The following is an 11,707-nucleotide window of genomic DNA, read 5'->3' on the forward strand; positions in this document are numbered from 1 at the left end:
TCGAAAAGTGGTGCTTGTGCGTAAAGGTTTGGAGACGTAATTTTTACGCTTGGGTGAATGATCACATTCTAAAAAAAAAGATCAACTGGTGATCCAACTCTCATATTGGCCAATATTTAGCTAACAGCCGCCTGTGGAGGCATCTCCTCCCCTCCCCTCTCTCTCCCCCCTCCCCGTTTACTCTCGCCCCCGAGATCCTCTGTTCTCCGTCTTCACTCTTTGGTCGATTGGCGGTGCATCGATAATCCTCCACTCTTCTTCTTTTTTTGTGTTTGTGTGTCTGTGATATTCTTATTCAATACGGGACTTTTGTACAATTACCAGTGTTTTAATGTCACGTTGCGAAAGACGCCTTACAAAATGGAGCTATCTAACAAACTCCGTTGGGACCAATTCCTGATTTTGGCTGCAGCACTTATGTCACCTGCATTAACGTGAGTGCACTTGAGAGCGCCCGGAGACGTGATGTTAAAGCGGGTTCCGACTACACGGAATTCGCCACGAGTTGAGGGAAGTTACTATTTCTGACTGAACGATTTCAAACGAATATTTAACATATGTAGTCTAACAGTGAAACATCTGCCTCTGGTTTCACAGCCTGATTTTGTGTAATATCGAAACAATAGAATCAATGTTTAATCATTTTGTAGTCTTTGACAAGTCTGAACAATGCCATAAATAATTCACTATAAATTCCACTGTTGTTAGTTTTCCATAATACTTACTTTCTGCTTTTGGGATTTCTCAGATGTATGTATGTTCTGTTAAGACTTTACTTTTCCCTGCTTTAAGCAACATCAGGAACTCTGTTGTTAATACTTATGCAACTGATTAACACATTTTATTGCTAAGTGTATCCAGAAAAATCCCTCTGAGATGTGATTCATTATGTAGTATATCCTTCTTAAATTGTTCCCAGAGTGTTGTATTTTCTGATTTTCTCGACTATCTAAAACATCTTTCGATTGCCACATACTTCTCTGGATTTGACTAATGAACTCCTGACTAGCTATGATGACCTCCCTCCCCCCACCCCCCTCAATAACTGTCCTCTCTCTCTCTCTCTCTCTCTCTCTCTCTCTCTCTCTCTCTCTCTATCTCTGCAGGGTGCTGTGCAATGATATCCTCAGCCTGAAGGTGGCAGGAGATCCAGTGCTAACCCCCAACTCGGTGTGCCTGCGGCTGGCAGGCCTGAGTAAGCGTCAGATGCGAATGTGTGTGCGGAGCCCCGACGTGACAGCCTCCGCTCTGCAGGGCATCCAGGTGGCCATCCATGAGTGCCAGCACCAGCTCCGGGACCAGCGCTGGAACTGCTCCTCACTGGAGGGCCTTGGCAAGCTTCCCCACCACAACACCATCCTCAACAGGGGTGAGAGCCATGAGGCAAGCTAACCATGGTCCAAATGTGACCTGGGTTTATGGAGGGGGGTGGAGGTTTATGTATGAGAGTAGAGACTGTTCTGCACACAGTTTAAGGACTATTTAGTATACTATTTATTTACTAGCGGGTTGGCCAATGATCCTAGGGTTGGCGGTTCGATCCCCGCCCGGCCACTTGTGTCATGGTCGTTGTGTCCCTGGGCAAGACACTTCACCCACCTTGCCTCGTGTGAATGTGTATGACTGCTGTATGTTTGAGGTGGTGGTCGGAGGGGCCGATGGCGCTGAATGGCAGCCTCGCTTCTGTCAGTCTGCCCCAGGGCAACTGTGGCTACTATCGTAGTTTACCACCACCGGTATGACTGTGTGTGAACGTATTGAACCTGGAACCCTGTAAAGCGCTTTGAGTACCAAAGAAAAGCGCTATATAAATCCAAGTTTAATAATAATAATAATAATATTGTAGAGCAACGATGTTAATCATGTTTAACTCTTTGAGTGTGTATCTCCTCCTCCCAGGTTTTCGCGAGAGTGCCTTCTCCCTGGCTTTGTTGGCGGCGGGTGTGGCTCACTCTGTGGCCTCGGCCTGCAGCATGGGCAAGCTACGGGGTTGTGGCTGCGAGGCCAAGCGTCGCCAGGACGATGACAAGATCCGACTGAAACTCACACAGCTGCAGCTGCAGACTCTGCAGAAGGGCGGGGTGGCCCTAGGCAGGACGCTGTCATTACCCCCAGAGCTAAACAGTCACCATGCCGACCTGCCCCCCAACCTGCGCTCCGTCCACCCCTCCACCCTGCTCAAGCCCTTATCAGATGAGCTAAGCTCCATGCAGGACACCTGGGAGTGGGGGGGCTGCAGTCACGATGTGCGCTTTGGGGATCGCTTCTCCAGGGACTGGCTCGACTCCCGGGGATCTCCAAGAGACATCCACGCTCGAATGAGGATACATAACAACCGGATGGGAAGACAGGTGACTAATGCGTTAATGAACCCCTGCTCCTCTCTGGCACATATCTTCTTAAGAGTAATTGTTGCATTTCTGATTTGATGACATCATTTATCTCTCTCCACAGATAGTGACCGACAACATGAAGAGGAAGTGTAAATGTCATGGCACATCTGGGAGCTGTCAGTTCAAAACCTGCTGGCATGTGTCTCCAGAGTTCCGGCTAGTGGGTTCAATACTCAAGGAAAAGTTCCTGTCAGCCATCTTTGTCAACTCCCAGAACAAGAATAATGGGATTTTCAACCCTCGAACAGGAAACGGTGCCCGGGGGAACACAGGAGGGCTCAACGGAGGTCGTCGTCGAAGCATGTCCAGGGAGCTGGTGTACTTTGAGAAATCTCCTGATTTCTGTGAGCGTGACGCGTCCGTGGACTCTCCGGGTACACAAGGACGCATCTGCAACAAGAGTAGCCACAGCACAGACAGCTGCAGCTCGCTGTGCTGCGGCCGGGGACACAACATCCTGAAACAGACGCGCAGCGAGCGCTGCAATTGCAGGTTCCACTGGTGTTGCTACGTGCTGTGTGAGGAGTGTCGCCTCACAGAGTGGGTCAACGTGTGCAAGTAGAATCCAGTTCTGCCCGTCCGAGCTGCCGTTACCAAACAGGGACTCAAGATGGCGAGCCTGTCCCTTCGCCCACTCCTGTTGCGCGAGCGTTTGTTTTGCTTTTTCTGTAACTCTACCAGAGAAACTGTTTATCGCCCCCTTTCCTTTTTTCACCAGAGAAACTGTTTATCGCCCCCTTTCCTTTTTTCTGGTCCATCATCTGGGATCTATTTTCTCTTTGTAGCCGCTGTTATTCTCCAAATGCCAAGTCAGAGATTGAAGAGGTGACTCATGTCGTTTGTCTTGCCATGGTCTGTTTAGACGCTGCCCTCTCAGGCATGAAAACGGCCTGTACCCCAACTTTTCTATTCCACAAAACAAAGACAAGCAACAGCAGAGAAGTGTTTTCAATTTCAGTGTCTAGATGCTGAGTCATCTCATTGTACAGAAGCTGTGTATTTTAATGTCTACATGTATATTTGTAAATGTATTATTATAATTAATATTATTATCTTGTCTGAGCCTTTCTGTTTGGTCCTAGTTAATGACATGGTGAACAAGTGCTGGTTGTCAAAAGTGTCTCATCGCAATATATCTTCCATTTTACCGGGCTCTTCAAGACCTTTACTTGCATCTGTGACCGAGCAAAAATATTCTTATTTGGGAGTCAGTCTAAAACAATCTGTTTTGAATAATAGAAAAGGAAAAGCTAAATGACAGATTTGTGAAGGACTGTTACATCTGACTACAAGCTTTCTCATAGAAACAACAGGACAGAAAGCACTTTAGCTAATCAAAGTTTGTATACTTGTAAAACTCAAAATGGGAAAGTTGATACAACATCACAAGTTCAGTCCTTTAATTCCTTAAGCCGAACATCTAATCATTCTAATTTATTCACACCACTGTAACAGTAGTAATTACTTAATGAGAGTGGCCGCTATAGTGGTCATGTTTTTCACAAATTCATATTGCTGACGACGACAATTTGCTTCCTGTTGATAAAACTGATGTGAGTAGTGTGTGTATCACTTCCCTATGAAATCATGACCAAGATCTTGTTATTCTGTGCTTGCCTTTGTCCATTTCATCAGTCCGAGTGCTCCTTCAATTCTTCCCACATGTAGTACATGTCAAAGTGAGAGATGGACCTGCTTTAGTCCTAAACTGATGCCGAAGGGTGTGTGACTTTGAGAGTGTGAGTCTGTTGCTGTGTAAACGGCATCACAGATTTTTGGGACGTGAGAGCCTTTTTTATGGCCACTTCTTGCGGATAGAAGGACTTTTTATAGCCCCAGGATATTGTTTCCTTGGAGTATGAGTTTTATTACTGGAGAGGAGCATGGAGAGAGCAGAGAGTAGTGTGTGTGTGTGTGTGGGGGGGGGGGGGGGGGGGGTCGTACCGGTCTTTTCTGCCTGAGCATCTGAGGGGATCATCTGTCCAGAGTTCATAGCCAAAGCAGGGACTTGCTGAACCACGTGGAACGCAGTGTGTCCCTGTTACCTGGGCGACAGACTACACAAACAAAAACACAGGCGCACAAACACATGCACGCGTTTATGTACAGACGCACTACATGTAGAAATACTTGCACTGATGCACAATCAAAAACATGCACGCTGCTGCGCTCAATGTGAACTGTCAGACAGCTCTCTGCTGACAAGAGTGATCTGTAGCTACTCTCCTTCCAGTCACACCACAGATTTAACCAAACCCTAATGTGACTGTGACCTGACTGACATTACAATTGCAGCATTTCTAGCCACCTTAGATGATCCTCACAGCTCGGCCTTCTGGGAAAACCTCTTCTTCCATACAGGCTTTAATGCAAATGAATTCCTGTTTGTATGGACTTGTATGGTAAATACCCCTTGACTCCTGAGGAAAAGCAGTGCCATTGGCTGATTCCACTGTTCTGTTTAGTATTTAGTGGGGGGAGAAAAGGGGGAGACAGCGACTGGCAGGGAATGATAAGGGAATGGATTTCTGGTTTGCATTTCTTTATTCCTTTATCATTTCACCCTGGAGCTGCTGCTGCAAAAGGGAATTTCCTGTCACTGTTCCTCCCATGTGTGAGACAGAGGGACAGCCTGGGATTGCTTTCGCTCCCTCTCTGCGCTCCCCCCAACCACTCCATTCTCCCCCTCGTCGCTGCAGACATAGACACATGCGTAGCAACACATTGACTGCCCCCGGAGTAATGACAACCAGACTGGGCTGAAATTAAAGAGAGGGAGGCATGAGAGAGGAAGTTGGGAGAGATAAAAGTTACCCACTTTGATTGACAGGATGATTATATGTATAAAGTAAGGCGATTTAGTGTGTTTAGTCAGATATAAAGATAGGGAGATAGATCCCCGCTGTACGTACAGAGGAGATGCAGAGGCAAAGGGACACGGGGTATGGGAGAAGGTGGGGGAATAAAGTGTTCTCTGTATAAATACATGCCTCAAAAACATCTGCCTCTCAACTCCCCTTTCATTTTTTGATGTGGGACAAGCAGAGAAGGAGAGCGGGAGAGAAAACACAAGGAGCCAGATATCCAGAACATCAAAGCCCCTGCCCTCAACGTGCAAGGCCCTCATTAGTTCAGCTAGCAGAACCAACGAGACTTGTGATTGTGTTTGCTGGGGTGCACGCTGGCAGGCACTTCAGAGGAAAGGGCTTCCTTTAAGTCATAACTCCCCACCCCAGCCTGCTGGTAACCCCCCTGTAACCCTCTCCCAAAAACTCTCTGCGCACTCAAGCTATAGGCAGGCTCCGCCACCATCCACTCCACCCCATAATCTAGTCCACAGCTGCAAACATCTGCTCACTCCCCCCCCCCCCCCACACACACACACATTTTCCTCTGCCTCCACCGCTGATCTGATAAACACATCTATCACCGGACCACTAGCTGACACACAACAGAGAGGAAGAAGGAGGTGAAATGTTGGATTCACCTGTGGCTGTGGGGATGTTCTGGGGCATGTCATTTAATCACAGTTGTTTCTGTGATGGTCAAACCGATGACCAAGATGGTGAAGTTCCCCTCATATATCGCCCTTTACTGTCACCAGCAAAACCACATGAATGTCCAGTATCGCTCTTTAAAAATACAAAATCATACCCATTGTTAGTTACCTGCTTATTGATTCAGTCTATGTTTTGTTGCCTCCTAATGCATGACACACACTGCCAGGAAGTATCACTTGGCATCCTTGGCATTATTCATTAAGATGATCTCTTTTTTTAATTATTCAAGCCTGTTTGCCTGCAGCATCTCTGCAACATTTCTTAGTGGTTCACTTGTTGGTATGCTGTTGCAACAACATACCAAAAACATTCAAACATGTGCAATGTCTGTTTTTTGTTTGCCTTTGTTTTTTTTGTTTTTTCCCCAGAAAGGATATTGTGTGTGTGAATCATGTCTCGAAAGCTGTAGTTGATCTCACAGCAGGGTTAAGTCTCTAAGCAGAATGAGGCTGACTTTTGTACGTAAAAAAAAAGAAAGAAAATACCAAATCGACAGTTGCCCCTTACAGCAGTGCCACTGGCTTTTATCATAGTGAGAGGTGCGTGCTTTCTTGGCGATTCAACTACCGCGAGAATTCACCGTATCACAACCTTTGCTCCTCGCGAGACCACCATCCAGTCCTCTGCCTGAATCCAGCTGGTGGTAGCCTGCCTGCCGTTGACGGGTAAGTGTGAATGAGATGAAAACGGTGAAAATGCTCGAAGATGCGTTCAAGAAATAAAGGTGATAAAGCGTATGTGTTGCTGTTTTTATAAACGCCTTGTTGATAAATGAACGACCGTCACCAGACGACATCAGGCCGGCTCCTGCGCTTGTCGTGACTGTACGCGGGGGAATGGCTACGGAACACAAATTGACCAGTAGATTATTATTTTATTTTTTTATGACGACATAAGCTAAAATATCATTGCAAGCTTAAAACGCTAGAATAAATCATCTCACACTATGTTATGCTTGATTTGGCTCATTTGAAATGCATCGCCTTCTCGGACTGCAGCATCTTCCCCTCTCGCATTATGGCAGATAGATGTGCACGGCCACTGCAGCTGTAACAGTCTGTGATAGCGGTTAGCCTGTGCATTGGATGTAAATGAATGGATATAGCTAGTCAGTGGCAGCATAAGATACAAGAGATGGTCTGTCATACAAAGGAAAGGCTTTATAGAGAATAGAGGGGAATGGATAGGATGCTCCAACTGCAGCACTGCAGGCTGTGTATGCCTTTAGTCTATTAAATTGGAATATAGCCTATTAATACCAACATGTAGGCCTACCTCAATCTGAATCAATATGTTTTCACAAGTTGACAGCAGAGTTGGCCTGTTAGAGGTGCCATTCCAAGAGAGCCTACAGTAAAAATGCAAAGCCTCTCACCTAAATGTGCGCCGTACATTCTCGCAAACCTTGGGTTATGATGTGTAGTTTACTGTAATATTCTTGATTGTTGCACTGGCAATGTATTCCGTTGCCAGCCAACAGCATTGAAATGTGGTTACTCTGCAACACAAGAAAGCTGATCCGCAAAGAAGGAACCAGTATGGCGGCTGTTTTTTCCCCAGCAGTGAGCTGTCAAAGTGTAAAGCAACAGAGTCAGGTCAGCCGCCTGCCGAGGTGTGAAGTATGCTTTTATTGGCTTTCCTCTGAGGTGGCTTCAAGCCCTAACGAGGTGGTGATGTTAAGAGCCGCTTTTGAAGAGCTACTGTGTCTCTCGCAGTGCGTTATTTTTCTGTGTGTTTGTGTGGTCTTGGCTTTCTGTATGTGGTTCATTCATGGTTTGTTTTGGCTGCTTTGTTGCTATGTATGGAAATGGGAAGTGGTCTCTTCTGTCCCCCTGCATTACAGTTCTGGTGCAGTTGAGGTGAGAGCCGGCAGTAACCATGGGAAACATCTTCGGCAACCTGTTGAAGAGCCTGATCGGCAAGAAGGAGATGAGGATACTCATGGTGGGGCTGGATGCCGCCGGCAAAACCACCATCCTCTACAAGCTGAAGCTGGGGGAGATAGTTACCACCATCCCCACCATTGGTGCGTGAGTAAAGAGTTCAATACTGATAGTGTTAGGTTAACAAAAAGCTGTCACTGACTCCTTCCAGTGTGTGTAACAACTCTTTTTTTGTGTCTTTTTTGTTCAGGTTTCAACGTAGAGACGGTGGAGTACAAGAACATCAGCTTCACCGTGTGGGACGTGGGCGGCCAGGACAAGATCCGTCCCCTGTGGAGGCACTACTTCCAGAACACCCAGGGTGAGCCGACCTTAAGATGGTACACGAGTCGGCCATATTGGAGTTAACAAGGCTGCTCGGTCCTGTTCAGCACATGATTCTCCTTCCAGCACCTGGGGGCATGTCTGACTAATGCTATGAAATCATTTGCGCACAGCCTCCAACTGTTTCACATTATTATTGTCTTAGTCACGTCGAAAGCCTCAACAATGAATAAAAAGTGGTTACGCAGAATGTTATTTTTTTTCAACAGTATGATGTAAGTGTTTTTTATGATAGTGGGATGAAAATGAGGAAAAAGTGACTATCTCTACCCACAGGCTTGATCTTTGTGGTGGACAGCAACGACCGTGAGCGGGTGAACGAAGCTCGGGAGGAGCTGATGAGGATGCTGGCTGAGGACGAGCTGCGTGACGCTGTCCTCCTCATCTTTGCCAATAAGCAGGTATGTCGGCTTCCTTGTGTCTAACCCCCTTCCGTATTCACAACTTTTTCTGCACCCATTTCCTGACCAACTGAGGCCCCCCTATATATATATATATTGACGCATTGTGTTTCAGGACCTGCCCAATGCCATGAACGCAGCAGAGATCACAGACAAACTGGGCCTTCACTCCCTACGCCACCGCAACTGGTACATCCAGGCCACCTGCGCCACCAGCGGAGACGGTCTCTACGAGGGCCTGGACTGGCTGGCCAATCAGCTGAAGAACAAGAAGTGAAGGGGTCAGCGCTAGTGGGGAAGAGCCTGGGTGCCAGCTCTCAGGTAGTGGTAACAGTGGATCCATTGTGTTTACATGGAGATGGAGTGCTGAAAAGCTCCCAGGGGATGACTCCTCAATGGCTTTCTCTCCCCCGAAAAATACTTTAATTTCATTATTTATTTATACATTTTGATTAATTTAAATTCTTTTGAATAGGCAGTGAGTATTTTTAAATATTTACAAACCAATGGCGTCAAAGTTGAACTAAGTTATTTACATTTTTACCAGCTGTGTACGTACATTTTGGGACATAATAGGGTGATGTCCTTCACTCAGATACTTTATATACTTGATGTAAATTATAAATAAAGTCATAATAGTATAGTGGGAGTACTGCTACTGTCTCATAATACTATTAGATTGTTAAACAATATACTCATACAGGCTCAGATAAATGTGAAGTTGTCATTTGCTGTCTATATTCCAATGTTTTACCACCACCAAATGTTTGCTTCAGAGCTCAATTATTATTTTATTTGTTAGTTATTTAAATGTAATTTATGGAAAATCAATTTATTTATTTAATCAAACAAACACAAAACATGATAAGTCTTTTGACAATTTATATTTATGTCAACATTTATTTATCTGTAAGTTTGTTTATAGGTTTTATTTTCTTAAGGGCATCACATGGTCTCTCTCCCTTTATTGCAATGTGCATTTTCTACTGAGGCAGCTGCTGAAAAAAGGAAGGTCCTGATTTCAGTGTATATTACTGCTTCTCGCATGGAGAAATCCCATTACCTGCCAGTTGGCTTGTAAGAGCTGTGAGATGCTGCAGGGCCGCTGCTGTAAATATAGATTTGCTCTTGATCGACATACCTTGCTTAATCATTTATGTTTGAAAACATTTTCTGTGGCATCATCGGGTGCGATTGCTGAACTGATGTGGACGACAGAACAGGAACACTGTACCAGGTCTGTGGCTTAGGAGGGGGGGGAATGCTGCTGTTGGCCTGATGCAGTAGAGTACATGATTGGCTATATCTAACGTTTTATTTTCAAGTCAGCTTGGGCAAAGGAGCTGCACTGTATCTGTTGAAAAGAACTTGCATCGCTTGTAATCCTGATTTATTCATCCCTGATTGGCGTGGCATCATATGTGTTTCTTGTGTTAAACGTATCGCTGTGTACCATGTCGCACAAAACGTCTCTGGATGCATTATTGATGTATAAAATGTAACGTCTGTTCTATTTTTTTTTTATTTTATGATAGGAGTGTTTTATTTATTTTGGCCCAAAAGGCCATTGTTGATTTTCATGTTTTTTTTATTTATTTGCTAACTAGATCAGATGGTTATCTCTCAAATCACATTATTTGAAATCAAAAGAAAGAAATACAAGAGAATAGTAATACTGCATCATAAAGCATGTTAATACTGTACAAGAGCTGTAAAAAAGGTGAATTATAAAAGCCTGTTTCCTCAGGCTATATTTGTTAGTCTAAATTAATGCTGCTGGTTGGAAAAATGCTGTACTGATAAATGTTATGGATTTATGCGTAAAGTTTACTGAACAACCTTCTAATATGCAAAAGCATGCTTTTCTATGTCAGCGCAACTGTATATATGTTTGTGTATAAGAAAAGTATACAATGGTATTTGTGGTCAAATTTAAATTGTTGTTGATACACCTGTAGATATTGGGTTCAGTGTGTTGACACATATGTATAACTGACAGCAGCTTGTGTGTAACGTGCCCTCTCTTACATTCAGTTTGATGTGAAAATTGTTTGTGTGGCCTTATATTGCAAGTGGTAAAGTTCTCTTTGATAATAGGTTTGTATGTAGGAATGTCCAACATCCAACTATCTCATCTGTGATCTGTAACACTGACGCACTCAGTACTGTTGTGGCTAACTATCCTTTAATGACTATTGGCCGACTTTAACGTGAAAAAAGATAGGAAAAAGCGAGACTGCAGAACATTCCAGCTGATAACGGTATTACAAGAGGTAACAAACACTGCTGAAAATGGACATGGACATACTTTAATTTGAGTAGAATATTATCAAGAGGAGGGAATAAAAACGACACAAACTGGTGCAGAAGTGTTGAACTGGCAATACAGCGATCAATCAATAAAAAGAACAAAACAAAAATTTGCTTTGCTTTAGTCGTTTTTGGTTTTGATTGTACTGATTTGTTTGTTTAGATATTAGCCTTTCCACCCACTTTTGATCAAATCCAATACTAAAGTAAGCCCCCTTTGAATAATTATTAGTGTTTGATACATGGCTTCAAAACTAGTTGTGATGCCCCAAAATCATGCTCATACAAACAATGTTAAAACTGGGATCTTTGGATTTTCAGATACGTAAGTGTGAAAACAGCATTCAAGTTTTCAACTCTGTCATAGGCTAAACATTCAAATTCAGCAATAATACGCAAAAGCAATAAGCCAGATTGATTTTTAATTTTACTGGCTTGATAATTGAACATGTACTGGTGGACACGGCCTGGGAAAAAGCAGGTCAAATAGGTGTGAAGGACATGGCTTTCTGTTGTCTTTCTCTGGTGGCCTTTCTTCGCAGCTGTATTAAGAGAAGTTTGGCACAATCAGGTAGTTTCCCTGTGGAATTGCTGCCCTCCACAGAGAGTGATTTTGCCTGAGCCAATCAGAGGTCCATGTAGGGGAGAGTACCGCTGTGTCTCCAGGGGTGTGACAGCAGTATGTGGGTCAGAGCTGCTCCCAGGGGCCACCAGCCCCCAGGGCCCCCTGCAGGACAGCCACAATAGTAGCCCCAGGGTGGATGCCATAGCTGGGA

At 44.6% G+C, this 11,707-nt stretch overlaps 2 protein-coding genes across 3 annotated transcripts; both read left to right on the forward strand.

Moving 5' to 3' along the window:
• The first annotated feature begins 238 nt into the window (after positions 1-238).
• wnt10b (wingless-type MMTV integration site family, member 10b) lies at positions 239-3,817 on the forward strand. Its single transcript, XM_080031261.1, has 4 exons — positions 239-434; positions 1,107-1,369; positions 1,900-2,351; positions 2,455-3,817. Exons 1-4 carry the CDS (start codon positions 361-363, stop codon positions 2,953-2,955), a joined length of 1,290 nt encoding a protein of 429 aa, XP_079887387.1. The 5' UTR covers positions 239-360; the 3' UTR covers positions 2,956-3,817.
• Positions 3,818-7,816: 3,999 nt separating this feature from the next.
• arf3a (ADP-ribosylation factor 3a) lies at positions 7,817-8,898 on the forward strand (the record flags this gene model as incomplete). Of its 2 annotated transcripts, XM_080030408.1 has the most annotated exons (4): positions 7,817-7,979; positions 8,087-8,197; positions 8,497-8,621; positions 8,737-8,898. In XM_080030408.1, 4 exons carry the CDS (start codon positions 7,832-7,834, stop codon positions 8,896-8,898), a joined length of 546 nt encoding a protein of 181 aa, XP_079886534.1. The 2 variants fall into 2 exon arrangements, with proteins under 2 accessions (XP_079886534.1, XP_079886533.1); XM_080030407.1 differs by lacking the exon at positions 8,087-8,197 and having other exon boundaries at positions 7,832-7,979.
• Positions 8,899-11,707: the final 2,809 nt, after the last annotated feature.

This window comes from Ammodytes marinus (genome assembly GCF_949987685.1).
Source record: "Ammodytes marinus genome assembly, chromosome: 7".
Lineage (NCBI taxonomy): Eukaryota > Metazoa > Chordata > Actinopteri > Uranoscopiformes > Ammodytidae > Ammodytes > Ammodytes marinus.